Source organism: Ranitomeya imitator, chromosome 3, assembly GCF_032444005.1.
Source record: "Ranitomeya imitator isolate aRanImi1 chromosome 3, aRanImi1.pri, whole genome shotgun sequence".
In the NCBI taxonomy this organism is placed as follows: Eukaryota; Metazoa; Chordata; class Amphibia; order Anura; family Dendrobatidae; genus Ranitomeya; species Ranitomeya imitator.
Window position 1 is genome coordinate 289,765,316 of NC_091284.1, and position 25,934 is coordinate 289,791,249.

Here is a 25,934-nt window from a genome sequence, read left to right on the forward strand (position 1 = left end):
GCATAGCTCGACCGTGAGAGTGGATGGGCCTATGGTAATTGTCCCCTTGAAGGACAACTTTGAGGCAAACGTCGCCGTGTCTAGTGTACCTCCTCCAACTGCCACTAGACGCTGACGTTTCCCCGACCGCTGAGGACTCTTGGAGGCAAGACGTCCTGACTGCTGGCAAACATGACGAACCTTATGTGCACGAGCGGACTGAGACTTGGATCCCGCTCGTGTCACCTCCAAGGTCTCATGTGACTCAGATGCCTGGACTGGAGATTTCAAAGGTTTGGCGAAGGTAGGAGCCAGCCGAAACCTCTGCCTACACTGGGCTCGTTCCAACCTCCGCTCGTTAAAACGGAGGTCTATACGAGTAGAAATAGATATTAACTCCTCCAGTGTGGCAGGAATCTCCCTAGTGGCCAGAGCGTCCTTAACATGGTCAGCCAGGCCCCTCCAGAATATGGGGATAAGGGCTTTATCCGACCACTCCAGCTCGGAAGCTAAAGTACGGAATCGGACGGAAAAATGGCTGACCAAGGACTCACCCTGAGTTAATGCCAGTAGTTGGAGCGCTGTATCATGGGTGAGTTGAGGTCCTAGAAAGACCTTTTTCAGCGTGCCCAGAAACAATGGAGCACTCTGCACCACATGATCATCACGCTCCCACAGCGGCGTAGCCCACTCCAACGCCCTGCCCGACAACAGCGAGACAATAAATCCCACCTTAGCCCGCTCTGTAGGAAAACGTGCAGCCAGGAGCTCGAGATGGATAGAGCACTGGCTCACGAATCCACGACATTGTTTGCTCTCTCCAGCAAACTTGTCAGGTAGTGGGAGACGGGATAAAGTCGGAGCAGGGGTGGCAGTGGACAAACTGGCTGCGGCTACACTTGCAGCCTGCACAGCTACAGCAGTGACATCCACAGCTGAGGTTGTACGCTCAAGAGCCGCCAACCTTCCCTCCAGCTGCTGGATGTACCGCTGTAAACGCTGGTCGTCCGCCATTTTACTAGCCAGACCCTGGCGCTAGTATTCTGTTAGGACTGGCGGAACGCACCAAGACAGATGATAAAGGTGCGTTCGCAGTCCGGGGTCCACCGTGCAGGTGGAGACCTGCTGCTAGTAATTGGCAGACAATATGGCGGTACACTAAAGTATACACGCGTGGGTTAAACCTCACCCAGCGTGAAGAAAGCGATCCTGTTAACTCACAGGACCGCAGTACCGCACTAGAGCGCGAGCAAGTGGTCAGCGGACTTAACCCCAGAAGGGATTGAAGCCCGATTAGACCCTTGCTGGCGTAACACCGCAACTGGGTGTGTAGAGAACCTTAGGACAAATATGTGCACAAGAGTGCGAGCGATGCCGCACTAACGGACGCCACTAACCACCCAGACTTGGGTATGGAAAGCGCAAGGCAAGCGCACGGCGCCGTACTGGCAGGCACAGCTATAGGACGCTGAGATGTGTGTATCGTGTAGATGGCAAGTCGGGCGCTAGATAGCTACCATCATCCGCGAACAGTCAACAACACTAGGGAGGGATATTTAGGAGCTTTCATCCTTCGACATACATCCATCTACACACACACATAATAACAAGACAATACTAGCGCATGGCCGTGCGGTCATGCGCAGTTTATATAGGAGCAGCACAGGAAGTGGCCACAGCACTTTTGCCCTTCTAGGACCTGCCAAGAGGACCAATGGAATGTGCTGCAGAGCCTGAGCACATGACCCTCGATCTCCAACGGGAGACCTTACGCTGGGCATGCTCAGTACATGCAGACAAGGACTTAGTCCCAGAGAAGTCCGCTCGCTGCTGACCAGTACTGACTTTAATGGCAGAGACTGGAGAAGCAGCACTAACTCTCTGAACAGAGTGAGAATGAGCAAGACGCTGGGACCGACGTCCTTGCTGAGCAGGCTCCACTGCGGCTGGACAAGAATGGGAGACCGCAGCGGAAGTGGCTCGAGATTCCCCCAGTGCAGAAGCGGGAATTCGACCCCTAACACACTGTTTATTTTTTTTTCAGGGAGAATTTAAAAAAACAAACAAAAAAAAAAACAGACACTAGGCATTCTGTGACCCACTATTTGAGAGAGATGGCACACAAGACTGGCACACAAGCACAAAGGCCAATATTAATCTCCCACTGTTTATTTTTTTTTTCAGGGAGAATTTAAAAAAAAAAAATAGGCTTTCTGTGGCCCACTATTTGAGAGAGATGGCACACAGGACTGGCACTCAAGCACAAAGGCCAATATTAATCTCCCACTGTTTATTTTTTTTTCAGGGAGAATTTAAAAACCAAAACAAAAAAACAAAAAAACAGACACTAGGCTTTCTGTGGCCCACTATTTGAGAGAGACTGGCACAGTGTGCCAGGACTGGCACACAAGCACAAAGGCCAATATTAATCTCCCACTGTTTTTTTTTTTTTTCAGGGAGAATTTAAAAACAAAAACAAAGAAAAAAAAACAGACACTAGGCTTTCTGTGGCCCACTATTTGAGAGAGATGGCACACAGGACTGGCACACAAGCACAAAGGCCAATATTTAAGAGAATTTAAAAAACAAAACAAAAAAAAAAAAAAAAAAACAGACACTAGGCTTTCTGTGGCCCACTATTTGAGAGAGATGGCACACAGGACTGGCACACAAGCCCAAAGGCCAATATTAATCTCCCACTTTTTTTTTTTTTTTTTTCAGGGAGAATTTAAAAACCAAAAACAGAGACTAGGCTTTCTGTGGCCCACTATTTGAGAGAGATGGCACGCAGGACTGGCACTCTAGCAGAAATGCCAATCTTAATCTCCCACTACTTTTTTTTTTTACTGAGAATTAAAAAAAAAAAAAAGGGATTATAGACACTAGGCTTTCTGTGCCCCACAATTGGAGAGAGATGGCACACACGACTGGCACTCAAGCACAAATGCCAAGAATAATCTCCCACTATTGATTTTTTTTCAGGGAGAATTTAAAAAAAAAAATTACTATCTCCCTGCAGTAATCTCAGCCAGGTGTGGCAGGCAGCAATAACAAGGAGTGGACTGATGCACAAATTAAATCAACAGTGTGGACAAACAAAAAAGATAGCTCTGCAGAAAGGAAGGAACAACAGGATTTGTGCTTTGAAAAAAGCAGTTGGTTTGCACAGCGGCGTACACACAGCAATGCAGCTATCAGGGAGCCTTCTACGGCAGCCCAATGAGCTACAGCGCTGAGGAAAAAAAAAATGTAGCTTCCACTGTCCCTGCAAACAAAAGGTGGTGTTGGACAGTGGAAATCGCTACAGCACAGGCGGTTTGGGGGTTAATGTACCCTGCCTAACGCTATCCCTGCTTCTGACGAAGCGGCAGCAACCTCTCCCTATGCTCAGATCAGCAGCAGTAAGATGGCGGTCGGTGGGAACGCCTCTTTATAGCCCCTGTGACGCCGCAGACAGCAAGCTAAATACTGCAATGCCCTTCTGTAAGATGGTGGGGACCAGGACCTATGTCATCACGCTGCCCACACTCTGCGTCCACCTTCATTGGCTGAGAAATGGCGCTTTTCGCATCATTGAAACGCGACTTTGGCGCGAAAGTTGCGTACCGCATGGCCGACCCCACACAGGGATCGGGTCGGGTTTCATGAAACCAGACTGTGCCAAAAGTCGGCGACTTTTGAAAATGACCGATCCGTTTCGCTCAACCCTAGTTGTCAGCCAAAACCAGCAGTGGAACAATCAGAGGAAAAGTATAATAAAAACGTGTCACCACTTCTGGATTTATCACCCTTTCCTGGTTTACAAATACTGATGTAAATGCTAACCAAATACTGAACTAGTGAACAGGGCCTTAAAGGGAATCTATCACCAGGTTATTGTAGCTGCATAATATAGTGGCAGAGACCCTGATTCCAGTGATGCATCACTTTCTGGGCTGTATGTTGCATTTTTTATAAAATCGCTGATTATCTGCTGCAGATATACCAGTTACCTGAATCCAGAAACCACCTGAGCACTAAGCAGAGGAGGACATGACTTTGAGAGGGGTGGACCTTTAACTCTTGCAGCTTTGTTTGTACAGCGGTGTAGATTTTAAGCAAGAGTGATGTTGCTTTAAAAGGAAGGAGCACCGTATGTCTGTGCCTGGTGTGTTACTGTGAGGAGGGTGGGGCTTATACAGGTCCTTCTCAAAAAATTAGCATATAGTGTTAAATTTCATTATTTACCATAATGTAATGATTACAATTAAACTTTCATATATTATAGATTCATTATCCACCAACTGAAATTTGTCAGGTCTTTTATTGTTTTAATACTGATGATTTTGGCATACAACTCCTGATAACCCAAAAAACCTGTCTCAATAAATTAGCATATTTCACCCATCCAATCAAATAAAAGTGTTTTTTAATAACAAACAAAAAAAACAACAAATAATAATGTTCAGTTATGCACTCAATACTTGGTCGGGAATCCTTTGGCAGAAATGACTGCTTCAATGCGGCGTGGCATGGAGGCAATCAGCCTGTGACACTGCTGAGATGTTATGGAGGCCCAGGATGCTTCAATAGCGGCCTTAAGCTCATCCAGAGTGTTGGGTCTTGCGTCTCTCAACTTTCTCTTCACAATATCCCACAGATTCTCTATGGGGTTCAGGTCAGGAGAGTTGGCAGGCCAATTGAGCACAGTAATACCATGGTCAGTAAGCCATTTACCAGTGGTTTTGGCACTGTGAGCAGGTGCCAGGTCGTGCTGAAAAATGAAATCTTCATCTCCATAAAGCATTTCAGCCGATGGAAGCATGAAGTGCTCCAAAATCTCCTGATAGCTAGCTGCATTGACCCTGCCCTTGATGAAACACAGTGGACCAACACCAGCAGCTGACATGGCACCCCACACCATCACTGACTGTGGGTACTTGACACTGGACTTCAGGCATTTTGGCATTTCCTTCTCCCCAGTCTTCCTCCAGACTCTGGCACCTTGATTTCCGAATGACATGCAAAATTTGCTTTCATCAGAAAAAAGTACTTGGGACCACTTAGCAACAGTCCAGTGCTGCTTCTCTGTAGCTCAAAAGTGGCTTTACCTGGGGAATGCGGCACCTGTAGCCCATTTCCTGCACACGCCTGTGCACGGTGGCTCTGGATGTTTCCACACCAGACTCAGTCCACTGCTTCCTCAGGTTCCCCAAGGTCTGGAATCGGTCCTTCTCCACAATCTTCCTCAGGGTCCGGTCTCCTCTTCTCGTTGTACAGCGTTTTCTGCCACATTGTTTCCTTCCAACAGACTTACCATTGAGGTGCCTTGATACAGCACTCTGGGAACAGCCTATTTGTTGAGAAATTTCTTTCTGGGTCTTACCCTCTTGCTTGAGGGTGTCAATGATGGCCTTCTTGACATCTGTCAGGTCGCTAGTCTTACCCATGATGGGGGTTTTGAGTAATGAACCAGGCAGGGAGTTTATAAAAGCCTCAGGTATCTTTTGCATGTGTTTAGAGTTAATTAGTTGATTCAGAAGATTAGGGTAATAGGTCGTTTAGAGAACCTTTTCTTGATATGCTAATTTTTTGAGACAGGTTTTTTTGGGTTATCAGGAGTTGTATGCCAAAATCATCAGTATTAAAACAATAAAAGACCTGACAAATTTCAGTTGGTGGATAATGAATCTATAATATATGAAAGTTTAATTGTAATCATTACATTATGGTAAATAATGAAATTTAACACTATATGCTAATTTTTTGAGAAGGACCTGTATATAGATAAGGTAACTGTCTTTCTCTCTCCCACTTTCTCTCACTGGATGAACTGGAGGAAACATCACCCACCCTCCCACCCTGTTATAATCACTGTTCGAAAATATATTATTATTGCTTGTATAAAGATGAATGCTTTATTGTATTTTTTGAATTTGCCATTGTATATCTTGTACCAGGTCCAATTTTATCATGGCTATAAAGAGTTAACATTAGCATTAACCTTCTAAGCCCAAGGGAAGGGCGATCTTTCAGCCATGGTTCCCTAGAGGTTTCCTCCACAGGGGTTTTTTCCTCTCCCGTAGGATGAATCTTTGTGAGTCAGAGGTTTGATAAGCTTAGTCCCCTTAATGCTTTTGGAGGGACTTCTAGTTTACAAAAATGATTTCTTAAAAAAAAGAAGGTGTCAAATATGACTTGGAATTTGCAACCCGTCACAGCTTTGCGGTTTAGGAGTCAGGTGGAAGTAGCGGACAAGTTAAAGTGGACTCATTTTAACTGATAGAGGATATAAAACCTCATGGTGGTGAACAGGCTCGGCTTTGGTGGCCAGCCTCAAGACCGTTGTAATGGTAATGTGGCACCGCAGGAGTTCGGGTACTACAGTGGTGCTGCCTTCCTCTCGGGGAGGGTAATGCCATGCCTGGAGACAGCAGGGATCCCTTTAGCAGGTATTCTTACATTCAACACATTCTGACTCGAGGCCAGAAGGGGGTGCTCTAAACCCGGTTTTAAGGGGAACTTTTCTATATACATCCTGGTCTGGAGGAGGAGTTAGACAGTTGGTAGCAGACAGTGAAAGAGCACAGAAGTCAAGAGCTAGAGGAGGGCTGCGACTGGGCTCCTCTAAGCAGAGCGCAGAAACCGGGCACTGGGAACCTGAGGCTGTTTGGAACTGCAAGTCCCACAGCAGAACCAGAGTGCAGGAAACTGAAAGGGACTTGCCCACATAATACCTGAGGTACAGCAGCATTCCAGAACCCGGTGTAACCGTGTAAAGAGACCCCAGAGAAACAGCTCAAGTTGCCTACCATGCAGGTACAATCCTAGGACAGGAGAGCAAAAGAACCTTGTTAGACAAACACAGGCAGCAAGGGACTAGAAACCAGCGCATAGGGGAAGGCTCTTAAACTGACCTGGCAAAGGGATTACCACTTGCTTTCATGCTGCCTGGAACCATCGACAACTGTTGCCGGTACCCTGGACTGAGGCTGACTACAAGATCAGTAAACCAGGTAAAGACTGCAACCCTGTGTCCTCCATTTATTTGCCGGCATTCAATCACGATCCCTGCCAAACACACCGGGAGCCCTGGGGACCCTGCTTCACCTGTGGGAAGCGTCACCATCTTTGCTGCAGTAACATTGCCCCAGAGGATACCTTTAAGCAGCATCGGTCCCCTCTGACCGAGAACCACAGGTGGCATCATGAACACAAACTTTATTAAAACTCTTTTATGACCTTTCCCCTTTCCGGTCCGTGGCCCTGGGCACCCACGTATCGCTGCCACCGTGACCACCCCTTTAATTGTGACCGGACCCGGTACCGAGTACCCCAGGCCCTGGCGGGCGACTCAGTAATGTCAATCGGGGCAGGCACAGTTGTTAAGCACAAGAGTGAGAATAATAGGTTCATTGGTGCCCTGAAAGTTTACTGGCTCTACTTGAATGGCAAGCCAGTGCCTGCCGACCCCTTTGGCTGTCTGTCCTGGGGCTGGATGTCAGACAGCTGGGGGCATCACAGTACTTGTGTATCCCAATGTACTAGCACTTCACCTGACTCCTACTGTGATTGTTTTAGTCCTGTGATTTTTATTTCTGAAAAATACATGTTTAATAGCAATAATATCGTAGGAAACTACAGGAAAATACATGATAAAAAATACACAGCTGGTAACACTACTGGTATAAGGCCTCTTTCAGACGTCAGTGTGTCTGGTATGTTTAGTGACAGTTTTCACGTCCGGTACGAGTAGTAACAGTGAATGGGTCTGTGCTCATGTCAGTGTGTTTCCACTGACCATGTGTCCATGGACAAAATACATTGATAAGTCATTTTTTACCAGCAGCATGTAAGCTAATTTTATATACCTAAGGTAGACTGTTCCTCAGAATAATGGCTGCTCTCCATACATTGTGTTCACATTGCTATTGAAAATGTCCATTTGTTTCTCTATCTCATAATATGGGATATAGAAACTAATATTGCTGCAGTGATATTTCTTTTTCTTTCAGCCTGCACAGCTGATATTTTACAGATTTTTGTTCTTTGTTTGCCAAAAGATTCAGAATTTATGTGTTTATAAAAACGGAAATCCAATTTTTGTTGAGTAATGGACATGTGCTGTTCTTCACAACTGTCCAGTACCTTTGCTTAGACTAATATAATCATTTATAAAGATAATAATGGTATTGTGAAAGATAGATCTGTTTCCAATAAACGGTGTAGAGACAGGAGATTCCTAGAGGCGTCTATATTCAGAGCTTCTGTATTGCATGAGCTTATTATAATAGTGACTGATGTATAAACATAGACTTTTCTCTGTCTCTTTCCAGAAATTAATGGCACTGAGCTTTGCCCACTACCTTTCGCTCCAGTTGAATTCCCGTCATCGGATTATTCCTTCATCCCACATCTGCGATACCTGAGACTGGATGGAAACCAGCTGAAGCCCCCCATACCGCTTGATGTTATTATGTGCTTTCGGCTCTTACAGTCTGTGGTCATCTAAGTGGCACAGCCCAGAACATGAATCTCATGTACTAACACACCTATGGATCATAGCATCATTGTATTGGTTTGATCTGCAATGTCCATCTAGTACATTCGCATTATTTTCTCATGCTCTGATATCACTACCATGATGCACAGTCTAACAAGTGTCATATTATTTAATACTTTATAATATAATCAACATCAAAATACAATCTGCCAAACATGTGGCCTGAGCAGTGTTCATTAATGGTGGGAAGATGGATGGACATGATAGGCAGTATTATTGCAGGGCAAGGCTGGGTTCACATCTGTGTTGGACCCTCAAGGCTCAATCACAAATTCCCTTATGTTTACCAGAATAAAAAGAGCAGCTAGTTTTCCAGGAAGACTCCGTAGACTATGGTGGAAACCAGACTGACCCCATTGTAGGATCCACCTAGCTGTCTGTCCATTGTCACTTAAGAACCCAGTGGGGTTTTAGAACGGGCTAACCTCTTCCAGATTTCAACGGATAAGAAGGAGATTGACCATCACTCAAGAATGTAGATTTTATTCACTTTTCAAAACATTTCTGATCCAAATTTGAACACTTCTCGTGGTTGCATTGCATTTAATAATATTTTAAGTCACTTAAAATGGCACAATATGTAGGGATCATAGATGTGTTGTTCAAAGGGTAACATCACTTAAAAGAAGGCCAGTAGCTCGACGGTATAGAAAAGTAGTGGACAAGACTAACACAGACAGAAGAGGGCCCCAATGCAATAACAATATATGGGCTTTTTGCTGTCCAATAACCCATCATTATTTACAATTCCACCTGATTTGGAGGTGGTAGTAGCACCTCTTACCTCTTGGGCCCCTGTGTGGCTGCACAAGCTGCACCAATGGTATGTCTGGTTCTGGCATGAATTCTCTTTTTATGTTTATAATACAGAACTGAAAGATGTAATTTCCAACACTCACTTGAACCTAGCCTTTAGAAAATATATATAAATGATTTTGCCATCAGCTACAGCAGCATCTGATCTCTGAATTATAAGAGTCTTATATTGCAAATGTTATTACATAAAAGGGACATTCCCCATATAAAAAAAAAAAATAAACATTGTAATTTACTAATTTTTATTTTTTTAGTTTCACCCCCCTGCTGGCCTTCAGCTCTCAACACTGCCACAATGCATCTAAAATTGTGACATCTCAACAATGATGTTATAATATTCTACAGTCAAAGGATAGTGTTCCATTTATATGCAAAATGTTATATGCTATATGCAAGGGGCGGACACTGACAGCTTGAGGCCCTTGTGCAAGAAAAGTGTCTGGGCCCCCTCCTTTTATGGCAACAAAGCTACACATATATATATATATATATATACATATACTTGATGGTGGCCCGATTCTTACGCATCGGGTATTCTAGTATATAACAAAGCCAACGTAGTATATAACACAGCCCACATAGTATATAACACAGCTCACATAGAACATAATACAGCCACATAGTATATAGCACAGCCACGTAGTATATTGCCCAGCCACACAGTTTATTGCATAGCCACGCACTATGTAGCACAGCCCACGTAGTATATAGCACAGAGACATAGTATATAGCACAGGCCATGCAGTATATAACACAGCGCACGTAGTATATAGCAATGTGGGCACCATATCCCTGTTAAAAAAAAGACTTAAAATAAAAAAATTGTTATATACTCACCTTCCGGCGGCCACCGGATCCAGGCCAGGTGTTTAGCGATGCTCCTCGCGACGCTCCGGTCTCAAGAATGCATTGTGGCAATAACACGCGATGATGTAGTGGTCTCGCGAGACCGCTACGTCATCTCCGGTCATTGCTGAAATGCATTCTTGGAACCGGAGCGTCGCGAGGAGCGAGAAAGGTGCCGGAAGGTGAGAATATAATGATTTTTTATTTATTTATTATTTTGAACATTAAAAAGTTTTTACTATTGATGCTGCTTAGGCAACATCAACAGTAAAAAGTTGGTCACACAGGGTTAATGGCAGCATTAACGGACTGCGTTATGCCACGGTATTTATATATATATATAAAGAGTTTTTGGCAAAGCCAGCTTACTGCTTTGAAGAAACAGGAATACATCCAACCTGTGGTTACAGTTCGCACGGAAAATGGATTGGGACAAATGCACATGTGTAAAGAAAAAACTTTTTGTTTCTCCAGCGATCAGTCCAATGGTAGAGTAAAATATACCTTTTATTTATCCATTAAAAAGTTCCAGATTTCTTCAGTTACAATATTGCATACATTCAATCCCTTATGCACGACATGTTTCAACACCACATGTGTCTTCCTCCAGGTCCAGGGAGGGGCCAATTTGCGGCTGGACTGTGCCTGTTGCTGATTAGTCTCGGCCACGACCAATCAGCGACCCGGGATTTCCGCGACAGACAGATGGAAGTACCCCTTAGACAATTACATATATATATGTATATACAGCCACACACACACATCCATGTATATATATATATATATATATATATATAAAACATATAATATAGTCTCCTTTATTATGTATATTGATCGCTATCTGCCCGCTGCACATGAGGGCAATCTGGCCAGTGACCCCTCAGGAGAAACAGGTTAGATTGCCCTCAGTGTTAGCAGCTACCACCCCCCCCACCCCCCCCGGTGGAGCTGCTTCGGCTGCACATGCGGTATGTCCGCTCCTGCTATATACTATATGCAAGACAATTGCAGCATCAAAATATGCTTTATCTGCACAACATTATGCATTTGGGAGGTGACTGTCTATAGTCTTTTTTATGTGAAGGAGGAGAAAATTAAAGTCAAGGATATGCATAAAGAAATTGATAGGATTTGTGGAAAATTTTCTTAATTTAGCTGTTCATTAAAAACACTGCACAGTAGACAGTGATAGTCTTCCAAGTGTATGTCATATATGTGGACCACTGATGAAATGTTGAAGGTCTAAGATAAAAAATAAATATGGAATGAGCCACTTAAAGACGTGTTGTTCCCCATTATACTATTATTAACTATGCTTATTTTTAGGAGAGGTTATCACTATCAGATCTGTTGTGGTCTGATAACTGCTACCCTTCCTCCCCATCCCCCATTCAGCTGCTAGCTCAAGTAAACTGATCTGAATGGATTTAATTTGAATGGAGCTTGATCAGAGGCGTGTCTAGGGTTTCTGGCACCCGGGGCAAGAATACATTTTGGCGCCCCAAACCACACCCCCCCCCCCCCCCCCAGGAGATATGTGATTTGCACACTTTGTCATGTACCCACGAGCCGCTCTCCCTAATGCTCTCGATATTCATTGAAAAACTGAGAGAAGCAGAAGAGAAGCTCGTTGTCACAGGACCATAAGTATGAAAATTTCATACGAGTGAAGTGTCCATGTGACGACTACTGGAACCTACAGAGCTGAATCCTGACGCAGGCTTCTGAATTCTCACAACTAATGCACTGCACACTTTTAGGATTCTCCCTTGCCCGTGGACAGTCATGTCAGCACTAGCATGTGATTTGTCTACTTCTGACCACATTCCAAAAAGACGTGCCCGGCTTCACTCAGTTCATTTTCATTGACAGAGGTCACACATATCTAGTCAGCACGTGACCGCATTAATGTAAATCGCCAGCACGAGAGAATCCTGACAGTGTGCAGGGCACACTGTGAGAAGTCAGAAGTCTGCATTCACAAAGAATGACTGCAGACTCATTACAGACCTGGACATTCCCTTTAATGCTCCGAACATAAATAAAAACATGAAAATTTGTCAGTATCACAAATAACTACATAATTAATTTATGTAACTAAATAAATAATTTACATCCAGGTACCTTATAGATGACGTCGTCTCTGGAGTCATTGTCCTTTTCTTCATCTTGTCTAGACCCCATGATGAGTTTTCTCATCCACAGCCATCTCTGCAGACCTCCATCTTTTGCAGAAAATCTCCACATGATGCCCTTAAAGATAGTAACATAACATAATAACATAGTTAGTAAGGCCGAAAAAAGACATTTGTCCATCCAGTTCAGCCTATATTCCATCATAACAAATCCCCAGGTCTACGTCCTTCTACAGAACCTAATAATTGTATGATATAATATTGTTCTGCTCCAGGAAGACATCCAGGCCTCTCTTGAACCCCACAGCTGAGTTCGCCATCACCGCCTCCTCAGGCAAGCAATTCCAGATTCTCACTGCCCTAACAGTAAAGAATCCTCTTCTATGTTGGTGGAAAAACCTTCTCTCCTCCAGACGCAAAGAATGCCCCCTTGTGTCCGTCACCTTCCGTGGTATAAACAGATCCTCAGCGAGATATTTGTATTGTCCTCTTATATACTTATACATGGTTATTAGATCGCCTCTCAGTCGTCTTTTTTCTAGACTAAATAATCCTAATTTTGCTAATCTATCTGGGTATTGTAGTTCTCCCATCCCCTTTATTAATTTTGTTGCCCTCCTTTGTACTCTCTCTAGTTCCATTATATCCTTCCTGAGCACCGGTGCCCAAAACTGGACACAGTACTCCATGTGCGGTCTAACTAGGGATTTGTACAGAGGCAGTATAATGCTCTCATCATGTGTATCCAGACCTCTTTTAATGCACCCCATGACCCTGTTTGCCTTGGCAGCTGCTGCCTGGCACTGGCTGCTCCAGGTAAGTTTATCATTAACTAGGATCCCCAAGTCCTTCTCCCTGTCAGATTTACCCAGTGGTTTCCCGTTCATTTTAATGACAAGTGTCATTATAATGCTCCTGAATAAAAAATTGCCCCTCACTATATTGTCTGCACAAAATATGACCCCCACACTGTCCCTCTTATGGTACATGCTCTTCACATTGACCTCTCCTTTCCATACCGGCCCCCCTCTTCACACTGTCCTCTCATACTGTGTCCCCCTCTATAGGGCCCACTGTATATACTGTACTCTCTCATCACACTCCCCCTCCTTGGTATACTATCCCCTCCTGGCTGTGCCCTTACACTGTCCCACCATGCTACGCCCCCACTACTCAGTTTCTATTCTGTGCCCACTCACTTTTCTCCCCCATACTGTCTCCTCACACTATTCCCCTCCCTCCTCATACTGTCTCCACTCATATCCCTCCTGTTCACCTTACTGTCTCCCCAAATATTTACCCCATCACTTTCTATACTGCCTGCTCACCTGACTCCTCATACTGTGTCTGCACACATCCCATCACCCTCACCCCCATACTCTGTCCACATACATTTTTCACATCGCTACTCATACTGTGTTCACATACATTCCCCCGTTCGCTCTTCTTACTGTCTGCACCCATCCCCCATACTGTTTCCTCAGATATGCCCCCCATTCTCATGTACTGTTTCCTCATGGCTATTATTTTCCTCTACCCCACCCCATCATTGCTCTCTTCCCCACCTCCATCTTTGCCTTCTCCACCACCACTATCATTGCTTTTTCCCCCATCACCCCATAATTTCCCATTCCACCACCTCCATCATTTCCTCCTTTGCCTTTTCCACCATATCCATCATTTTCTCTTCCGCCACCATCCCCATCATTGCCCTTTCCACCACCATCATCATTGTCCTTTCCGACACATCACCATACTTGCCCATTCCACCACCTCCATCATTTTCTCTCCCTCCAATATCATCAGTGTGCTTTCCACCACCACCATCCTTGTCCATTCTACCACCTCCATCATTTCTTCCCCCCTTCATTATTGCCCTTTCCACCACCTCCATGATTTTCTCCTCCCCACCATCATTGCATTCTCCCCTCACCACCATCATTGCCCATTCCAATTTCCACCTCCATCATTGCCTCCCCCATCATTGCCTCCCCCCATTCGACCATCTCCATCATTTCCTCCCCCCACCTCCATCATTGCCCATTCCACCTCCATCATTGCCTATTCCACCACATCCATTATTTCCTCCTCCTCCTCCTCCATCCTAATTATTGCACTCTCCCTGTCAGCCCCATCATTGCCCTCGCCTCTCCTCCCTGTACACACACACACAAAACCATTTACGTCTCTGCACATTCACGCGCAGCGCTACGCATGCATGCACAAACAGACACACACATATTGCGAACAGTATAATGGCCACAACTAGTTACTCCTACACACGCAGCTGAGCTCCGTACACCTTGCACACACGTGGCTCCACTCCATATACATTGTACACACGCGGCTCCGCTCCGTACACCTCGTATGCACTCGGCTCTGCTCCGTACACCTCGTACGCACGCGACTCTGCTTTGTACACCTCGTACGCACATGGTTCCGCTCTGTACACCTTATACACACACGGCTTCGCTCCGTACACACACGGCTCCACCCAATACACCTTGCACACACCCAGTTCCGTTCCGTACACCTCATACACACACGGCTCCACTCCTTGCACCTTGCACACACCCAGCTCCGCTCCATACACCTCATAGACACACGACTCCGCTCCATACATCTTGCACACACCCAGTTCTGCTCCGTACACCTCATACACACACGGCTCCGCTCCATACACCTTGCACACACGGCTCCGCTCCATACACCTTGCACACATGGCTCTGCTCCATACACCTCATACACACATGGCTCTGCTCCATACACCTTGCACACCCAGTTCCGCTCCATACACCTCGTACACACATGGCTCCGCTCCATACACATTGCACACACTCATTCCCGCTCTGAAACCTCGTACACACACATCTCTGCTCCATACACCTTGCACACACACCCAGTTCCGCTCTGTATACCTCGTACACACCCAGCTCCGCTCCATACACCTTGCACACATGGCTTCCGCTCTGTACATCTCGTACACACATGGCCCTGCTACATCCACACAAACCACTCCTGACCCCACACAAAAGCTTACCCTCGTCCAGCACCATGAGAACCAGCAAAGTCCTGCACTACATGGAGGCCCTTGATCATGTGACTTCTGACTCCTCCCCTCCTGTGACCTCATCACAGGTCCTGCACGCACAGAGTAGCGGCAGCAACAGCTGTGGTGTGCGGCCCTCTGCGGTGGAGGGGCTCTGCTGTGGGGTAGTTATGCCGCTGAGCCACTTGGGATTCGACGCACAGCACTTTCTCTGAGCCGGCTGTCAACTTGACAGCCGGCTCAGAGAATGGGACTATCTCAGTGTGGGGGCAGCAGAATGCTGCCGACGAGGAGCCTCCTTGGACCGCCGCATCATCAGATGGCCCGCTGGCACCCCCCTGTCGGCTGCGCCCGGGGCACATGCCTCGGCTGCCCCCCCTGGATATGCCACTTACTGAATATACCTCGTAACTTGAAAACTCTTAGTCCCAATGTTCCCTTCAAAGAACCCGACACTGACGCCCTATACATTGCAGTCACTACAGTACATACAACGATGCACATGCAACGCAACTAATGTCATACCAGACTTATGGAGTATGGACATATATTGCTTAAAAGCTTAATGATTTACTATTGTTTTCCAATGTGTCCATAAAAATATTTTGTAGGTGTGATTTATTGATCATCTGAAAAAAAAATAATGATCAGAAAAAAAAAAAAAATCAGGCTGGCAACCCTGTTCCACTTGCAGTCGCCATGCACATTAACGCACCTATAAACATTTTCACACATAGTTATATATACACTATATTAGCATATCTATATTTACAAGCAAATGCATATAAAAGAGTGGTCTCTTCCCTTATCCAGAAAAAAATTAAACATCAGGTTGGCAACCCTGTTACACAAACATTCACCAAACTCATAAACAAACATAAATAAACTGGTTAACCATAGACATACCCTCATACGCTCGCTCACCATACACATGGACATACTTATAAACTCACTCACCATACACATGGACACACTTATAAGCTCCCTCACCATACACATGAACCCAAGTACTCACCATACACATGGAAATACTCATACACTCGCTCACCATACACATGAACCCAATCATACACTCACTCACCATGCACATGGACATACTTATACAGTCGCTCACCATGCACATGAACCCAATCATACACTCACTCACCATGAACATGAACCCAATCATACACTCGCTCACCATGCACATGGACATACTTATACACTCGCTAACCATACACATGGACATACTTATACACTCACTCACCATACACATGGAAATACTCATGCACTCACTCACCATACACATGAACCCAATCATACACTCGCTCACCATACACATGGACATACTTATACACTCGCTCACCAAGCACATGGACATACTTATACACTCGATAACCATACACATGGACATACTTATACACTCGCTTACCATGCACATGAACCCAATCATACACTCGCTCACCATGGACATGGACATACTTATACACTCGCTCACCATGCACATGAACCCAATCATACACTCGCTCACCAAGCACATGGACATACTTATACACTCGCTCACCATACACATGAACCCAATCATACACTCGCTTACCATACACATGGACATACTTATACACTCGCTAACCATACACATGGAAATACTCATACACTCGCTCACCATAAACATGGACATTCTCATACACTCGCTTACCATACACATGAACCCAATCAATTCAATTCAATTCAAATGAACTTTATTGGCAGGACTAAGTACATGTTAGCATTGCCAAAGCATATGGTAAAAATACGGGGGTGGGGGAGGGAGGCATATAGAGGTCCAGGGTATATCAAATTCCTTTTAGAGGATAGGGAATGTTTCCAGGGTGGGGTATAGGAGTCCATGACATATCAGGCTCTTTAGTCGGGGGATACACTCGCTTACCATACACATGGACATACTTATACACTCGCTAACCATACACATGGAAATACTCATACACTCCCTCACCATACACATGAACCCAATCATACACTTGCTCACCATACACATGAACCCAATCATACACTCGCTCACCATGCACATGAACCCAATCATACACTCGCTCACCATGCACATGCACATACTTATAAACTCGCTCACCATGCACATAGACACACTTATAAGCTCCCTCACCATACACATGAACCCAAGTACTCACCATACACATGGAAATACTCGTACACTCGTTCATCATACACATGAACCCAATCATACACTCGCTCACCATGCACATGGACATACTTATACAATCACTCACCATACACATGGACATACTTATACACACACACACCATACATTGATACATTGATATCACATTTATTGCATTTTCTACTTCTTTCTATTATTTCTTCTTCTCACAATGCTGGTAGAGGGAGTGTGCATATATGTCCTTCCTTACCTTTCCTGTTTGCTTGAGATATCTGAAGAGAAGATGAGCAAGAGTATTAAAGGAATTCTAAAAATACTAAAGAGGAAGGTTAAGGAATAACACATCTGTATATACTGCATGTAGACAAACCAGTAGGCAGACCAGTATTCCCTGAACATTCTCATATTGTATCTAAAAGATTCCTTAGCTAATGATCTGGAACTTGTGCACACTGAGTCTTTCTCAAGTATATTCTACCTGGAACCTGCCAGGAAAAGCACTCAATGAGCAATAAAAAGAATGAACGTATGCACAGCAATGTAAAAAAGGACTTTATTAACATTTGTTCCTTCTTTCTTTCAATTTTCTTTTTATTGAAATTTTTAGGGATAACAAACAGCTTTAGAAGAATATGAATATAACAAATGCAAATATTCAAATATCTAGTTAGCATAGTAAGCTCCGAATGTCTACTAATAAAGAGCTAACGTAATATTATTGTTATTACATGCGTTTTGACTCTCTTATTTTGATTTAACAGATTAACTTTAACATATAACAAGAAAAGTAAAGAGAAGAGGATAAAGAGAAGGAGAACAGGAGTGGAAAGGGGGAGAGGATGGGGAGGGGAGGTACAAGTTCGGTGACACCTTGAAACATATAATTATTTATGGTGATAATGTAGCGTAGAATGTGGGCTGTGTCCTGAGTTGGGTCCAAGACTTCCAAGTGTTATGAAAAGTAGCCGAGGTATGATTAATTCTCGCAGCCAGTTCCTCAATGTGGTATAGTTGTTCAATTTTGGAGTATAACTGATGGGCGGTGGGTACTGATTTAGAGTTCCAAAATGCTGGAATTAAAAATTTTCCCACCGCCAGAATGAATTGGGCCAATTTAGTGGCGTTCCTATCATTTGGCCAGATTGGGAGATTGAGAAAAACATTTTCTGGTTTCAAGACAATACATTTACCTAATATTTTACGTATGATAGAAGTTAACTCGTTCCAAAATGGGGAGAGCAACGGGCAGGAACACCGTATATGATTATAACTACCTTCATCCGCTTCACATCTCCAACAATTAGTGGTTGAGGTGTGGTTCCATCTCTGAACGTTATATACAATCTGGTAATAATTTTAAATGAATTTTCTTGAATACGTACGCAGTAAGAGGGACCATGTGAGTGCCTGTATATATGTTTGATCTGTGATTCAGAAAAGGAAGTACCCAAGTCCTTTTCCCATCGGGCTATATAAGCTCGTTTCAGTAATACTTCTGTTTTAAGTATAGATTGGTATATTATTGAGAGGATTCGGGTAGGAGATTGCTTTCTGGCACATAGTGTTTCATAGGGGGTCTATTGAAATCAATCGAAAGATATCTCTGGCCGGAGAGATGTGAGAGTTTACCATGCTGTAAAAATGTTAGTCCCGAAAGTCCGGGTATTTTGTGTAGTTCTTGCAAGGGTCAAAGTGCTCCGTCCTCAAATAACTGCTCTAATGGGATATGAGCAGCTCGGATAGGGAGGGTGTCTAAGAGGTCTGTGACTTTAGTTAATGGGGAAAGAGGGGGAGTCAGATTGTGGTATAGTTTTTTCCATAACTTAGTTGTGGCTAATGTGTGAATGTTTGATGGATCATTGTTTTGTCCCAGCAAGATGGAACGCAGAGGGAGAGGGGACATTGCTTCTTCTATGTTTAGCCATTGTTTATCCTCTGAGTTTCTGATCCAGTGGATCGTTCTTGAAATATGTGCTGCTTGATAATACTTTGCAATATCTGGAGCACCCATGTCTCCCATGTCTTTTGGAAGCGTAAGGGATTTAGAATTAATTTGCGGTTTACTTTTTTGCCAGATGTAATTAAAGAATAGGGAGTGTACTTTAGCTAAAAAGGAGTAGGGGATTTGGATTGGGAGCATATTAAACAGGTAGATAAATTTTGGTAGATGTATGGCTGCCGTCACACTAGCAGTATTTGGTCAGTATTTTACATCAGTATTTGTAAGCCAAAACCAGGAGTGGAACAAATAGAGGAAAAGTATAATAGAAACATATGCACCACTTCTGTATTTATCACGCACTCCTGGTTTTGGGTTACAAATACTGATGTAAAATACTGACCAAATACTGCTAGTGTGAGGCAGCCTTTCAGCTTTTTAGAATGTTTTTTCTTCCTATCCAAGACAGAAAGGTGTATTTCCAGGACCGGAGTCGTGTTTCCTAATAGATGATTATAACTGAGGGTAACAAGATCTTTGTCAGATGCACATAACTGAATGCCTAAATATTTTAAGCTTTTCTGTTGCCAGGGAAAACGAAAAGCAGTTTTAAAGGGACACTGTCACCTGAATTTGGAGGGAACAATCTTCAGCCATGGAGGCGGGGTTTTCGGGTATTTGATTCACCCTTTCCTTACCCGCTGGCTGCATGCTGGCTGCAATATTGGATTGAAGTTCATTCTCTGTCCTCCACAGTACACGCCTGCGCAAGGCAAGATTGCACCTTGTGCAGGTGTGTACTACGGAGGACAGAGAATGAACTTCAATCCAATATTGCAGCCAGCATGCAGCCAGCGGGTAAGGAAAGGGTGAATCAAACACCCAAAAACCCCGCCTCCATGGCTGAAGATTGTTCCCTCCAAATTCAGGTGACAGTGTCCCTTTAAGGTGATCTACCACCTTGTTTGGTAAGCCTAGGTTTAATAGTTCAGATTTTGTTTTGTTTATTTTACGATTAGAGAATTTGCTGCAACACTATAGAATGTCCATTATGGCTGAAATGCTCTTTAAGGGTTTTGAGATAACTAATAAAAGGTCGTCTGCAAATGCCGCTGTTTTGTAATGGGTGTCACGATTTGCAAACCTTCTACATCTTCACACTGTTGAATGGCCTGTAAAAGTGGTTCAAGTGATAGGACAAAAAGTATCGGAGACAGTGGGCAACCGTGTCTTGTACCATTGAGGATCTGGAATGAGTCCGTGAGAAATCCGTTTAACCCCTTCATGACCCAGCCTATTTTGACCTTAAAGACCTTGCCGTTTTTTGCAATTCTGACCAGTGTCCCTTTATGAGGTAATAACTCAGGAACGCTTCAACGGATCCTAGCGGTTCTGAGATTGTTTTTTCGTGACATATTGGGCTTCATGTTAGTGGTAAATTTAGGTCAATTCTGCGTTTATTTGTGATAAAAAAGGAAATTTTGCGAAAATTTTGAAAATTTCGCAATTTTCACATTTTGAATTTTTATTCTGTTAAACCAGAGAGTTATGTGACACAAAATAGTTAATAAATAACATTTCCCACATGTATACTTTACATCAGCACACTTTTGGAAACAAAATTGTTTTTTGCTAGGAAGGTATAAGGGTTAAAATTTGACCAGCGATTTCTCATTTTTACAACGAAATTTACAAAACCATTTTTTTTAGGGACCACCTCACATTTGAAGTCAGTTTGAGGGGTCTATATGGCTGAAAATACCAAAAAGTGAAACCATTCTAAAAAATGCACCCCTCAAGGTATCCAAAACCACATTCAAGAAGTTTATTAACCCTTCAGTTACTTCACAGCAGCAGAAGCAACACGGAAGGAAAAAATGAACATTTAACTTTCTAGTCACAAAAAGTATCTTTTAGCAACAATTTTTTTATTTTCCCAATGGTAAAAGGAGAAACTGAACCAAGAAAGTTTTGTACAATTTGTCCTGAGTACGCTGATACCTCATATGTGGGGGTATACCACTGTTTGGGCGCAGGGCAGGGCTTGGAAGAGAAGGAGCGCCATTTGACTTTTTGAATGAAAAATTGGCTCCACTCTTTAGCGGACACCATGTCACGTTTGGAGAGCCCCGGTGTCCCTAAAAATTGGAGCTCCCCCACAAGTGACCCCATTTTGGAAACTAGACGCCCCAAGGAACTTATCTAGATGCATAGTGAGCACTTTGAACCCCCTGGTGCTTCACAAATTGATCCGTAAAAATGAAAAAGTACTTTTTTTTCATAAAAAATTCTTTTAGCCTCAATTTTTTCATTTTCACATGGGCAATAGGATAAAATGGATCCTAAAATTTGTTGGGCAATTTCTCCCGAGTACGCCGATACCTCATATGTGGGGGTAAACCACTGTTTGGGCACATGGTAAGGCTCGGAAGGGAAGGAGCGCCATTTGACTTTTTGAATGAAAAATTATCTCCATCGTTAGCGAACACCATGTCGCGTTTGGAGAGCCCCTGTGTGCCTAAACATTGGAGCTTCCCCACAAGTCACCCCATTTTGGAAACTAGACCCCCCAAGGAACTTATCTAGATGCCTAGTGAGCACTTTAAACCCTCAGGTGCTTCACAAATTGATCTGTAAAAATGAAAAAGTACTTTTTTTTCACAAAAAAATTATTTTCGCCTCAATTTTTTCATTTTCACATGGGCAATAGGATAAAATGGATCCTAAAATTTGTTGGGCAATTTCTCCCGAGTACGCTGATACCTCATATGTGGGGGTAAACCACTGTTTGGGCACACGGCAGGGCTCGGAAGGGAAGGCGCGCCATTTGACTTTTTGAATGGAAAATTAGCTCCAATTGTTAGCGGACACCATGTCGCGTTTGGAGAGCCCCTGTGTGCCTAAACATTGGAGCTCCCCCACAAGTGACCCCATTTTGGACACTAGACCCCCCAAGGAACTTATCTAGATGCATATTGAGCACTTTAAACCCCCAGCTGCTTCACAGAAGTTTATAACGCAGAGCCAAGAAAATAAAAAATAACTTTTCTTTCCTCAAAAATGATTTTTTTAGCCTGGAATTTCCTATTTTGCCAAGGGTATTAGGAGAAATTGGACCCCAGTAATTGTTGCGCAGTTTGTCCTGAGTATGCTGGTACCCCATATGTGGGGGTAAACCACTGTTTGGGCACACATCGGGGCTCGGAAGTGAGGGAGCACCTTTTGACTTTTTGAATACAAGATTGGCTAGAATCAATGGTGGCGCCATGTTGCGTTTGGAGACCCCTGATGTGCCTAAACAGTGGAAACCCCTCAATTCTACCTTCAACACTAACCCCAATACACCCCTAACCCTAATCCCAACTGTAGCCATAACCCTAATCACAACCCTAACCACAACCCTAATTCCAACCCTAACCCTAAGGCTATGTGCCCACGTTGCGGATTCGTGTGAGATTTTTCAGCATCATTTTTGAAAAATCCGCGGGTAAAAGGCACTGCGTTTTACCTGCGGATTTACCGTGGATTTCCAGCGTTTTTTGTGCGGATTTCACCTGTGGATTCCTATTGAGGAACAGGTGTAAAACGCTGCGGAATCTGCACAAAGAATTGACATGCTGTGGAAAATACAACGCAGCGTTTCCGCGCGGTATTTTCCGCACCATGCGCAGAAAAACCGCGGTAAATCCACCATAAATCCGCAGCGGTTTAGCACTGCGGATTTATCAAATCCGCAGTGGAAAAATCCGCAGAGGAACAGAATACATGTGCACATACCGAAACCCTAACCTTAGCCCTAACCCTAGCCCTAGCCCTAACCCTAACCCTAGCCCTAACCCTAGCCCTAGCCCTAACCCTAACCCTGTTCTAACCTTAATGGAAAAACAAAAAATTCTTTATTTTTTTATTGTTCCTACCTATGGGGGTGACAAAGGGGGGGGGGTCATTTATTATTTTTTTTATTTTGATCACTGTGATAGATTATATCTCAGTGATCAAAAAGCACTTTGGAACGAATCTGCCGGCCGGCAGATTCGGCAGGCGCACTGCGCATGCGCCCGCCATTTTGGAAGATGGCGGCGCCCAGGGAGAAGACGGACGGACCCCGGCAGGATCGGTAAGTATGATGGGGTGGGGGGGAGCAACGGGGGGGGATCGGAGCCTGAGGGGGTGGATTGGAGAGCAGGGGGGGTGGAACGGAGCACGGGGGGTGTAACGGAGCACGGGGGGGTTGATCGGAGCACGGGGGGTGGATCGGAGCACGGGGGGTGGATGATGCACGGGGGGGTGGATCGGAGTGCAGGGGGGTTGGATCGGAGCACGGGGGGGTGATTGGAGCATGGGGGGAGCGGACAAGAGCACGGGGGGAGCGGAGCACAGGATGGAGGGGAGCCGGAGCAGTGTACCGGACAGATCGGTGGCTTGGGGGGGCGATCGGTGGGGTGGGGTGGGGGCACATTAGTGTTTCCAGCCATGGCCGATGATATTGCAGCATCGGCCATGGCTGGATTGTAATATTTCACCAGTTTTCATAGGTGAAATATTACAAATCGCTCTGATTGGCAGTTTCACTTTCAACAGCCAATCAGACCGATCGTAGCCACGGGGGGGGTGAAGCCACCCCCCCTGGGCTAAACTACCACTCCCCCTGTCCCTGCAGATAGGGTGAAATGGGAGTTAACCCTTTCACCCGATCTGCAGGGACGCAATCTTTCCATGACACCACATAGGCGTCATGGGTCAGATTGGCACCGACTTTCATGATGCCTACGTGGCGTCATGGGTCGGGAAGGGGTTAATATTATTTTAGCTGTGGGCATTAAGTACATACCCATAATTGCAGTTATTGTTGGAAGGGGGAAACCAAATATTAATAACGTTTCCTGTAGGAATGTCCATTCAACCCTGTCAAAAGCTTTTTCAGCATCTATACTAATTAGCGCAATTGGTATTTTCTTCAGCTTTGCATATTGCATAAGGTGAAGAATTTTATATGTATTATCTTTCCCCTCTCTACCTTTCACAAATCCGGACTGATTTAAGGAGATTAACTGAGGCAACACAACGACAGTTATGTTCGCCATCATTCTCACATAAAGTTTTAGATCCATATTCAACAATGATATAACCCTATAACTGCCGCATTGTTCCGGATCTTTCCCTGTTGTGAATTCTGTGGCAGAGCTCCCTCCTGTGGTCACAAGTGAGCTTCCGTTGGTGGAGGAGAGTGGTACTGCGGCTTCTGAGTTTCCGTCCTCAGGTGATGTGGTGAAGTCGTTAGGTGCTGCTCTATTTAACTCCACCTAGTGCTTTGATCCTGGCCTCCAGTCAATGTTCTAGTATTGGACTTGTTTCCTCCTGGATCGTTCCTGTGGCCTGCTGCTCTGCATACTAAGTTCCGCTTTTGTTATTTTGTTTGCTGTTTTTTTCTGTCCAGCTTGCTTATTTGTTTTTTCTTGCTTGCTGGTAGCTCTGGGACGCAGAGGGTGTACCTCCGTGCCGTTAGTCGGTACGGAGGGTCTTTTTGCCCCCTTTGCGTGGTTGTTTGTAGGGTTTTGTGTTGACCGCAAAGTTACCTTTCCTATCCTCGCTCTGTTCAGAAAGTCGGGCCTCACTTTGCTAAATCTAATTCATCTCTACGTTTGTCTTTTCATCTTAACTCACAGTCATTATATGTGGGGGCTGCCTTTTCCTTTGGGGTATTTCTCTGAGGCAAGGTAGGCTTATTTTCTATCTTCAGGCTAGCTAGTTTCTCAGGCTGTGCCGAGTTGCATAGGGAGCGTTAGGCGCAATCCACGGCTGCCTCTAGTGTGGTTGGAGAGGATTAGGGATTGCGGTCAGCAGAGTTCCCACGTCTCAGAGCTCGTTCTATGTTTTTGGGTTATTGTCAGGTCACTGTATGTGCTCTGACTTCTATGTCCATTGTGGTACAGAATTACCTGATCATAACAGTACTGGAGGCCCAAAGTACTAATGATTCTCAATAGAGGGAAAAAGAAGTTCTGAGACCATTTTTTTTTCTCTGCACTGTGTTTTGCCTTTTTTTTCCCCTAGACATTTGGGTGGTTCAGGACACAGGTGTAGCAATGGACATCAAAGGTCTGTCTTCATGTGTGGATCAGCTCACGGCAAGAGTACAAAATATTCAAGACTTTGTGGTTCAGAATTCTATGTTAGAACCAAAAATTCCTATTCCTGATTTGTTTTTTGGAGATAGAACTAAATTTCTGAGTTTCAAAAATAATTGTAAACTATTTCTGGCTTTCAAACCTCGCTCCTCTGGTGACCCAGTTCAACAAGTTAGGATCATTATTTCTTTTTTACGTGGCGACCCTCAGGACTGGGCATTTTCTCTTGTGCCAGGAGATCCTGCATTAAGTAATATTGATGCGTTTTTCCTGGCGCTCGGATTGCTGTACGATGAACCTAATTCAGTAGATCTGGCAGAGAGAAATTTGCTGGCTCTGTGTCAGGGT

The 25,934-nt window shown here is 44.4% G+C and overlaps 1 protein-coding gene across 1 annotated transcript in view; it reads left to right on the top strand.

Annotated features, from left to right (window-relative positions):
- The window catches only part of PRELP (proline and arginine rich end leucine rich repeat protein), a 590,571-nt gene extending 578,935 nt beyond the window's left edge, over window positions 1-11,636 (top strand). Inside the window, exon 3 of the mRNA XM_069756515.1 lies at window positions 8,295-11,636. Coding sequence (XP_069612616.1) covers window positions 8,295-8,470 — 176 coding nt within the window. The 3' untranslated portion in view covers window positions 8,471-11,636. The remainder of the gene's footprint in view (window positions 1-8,294) is intronic.
- Window positions 11,637-25,934: the final 14,298 nt, after the last annotated feature.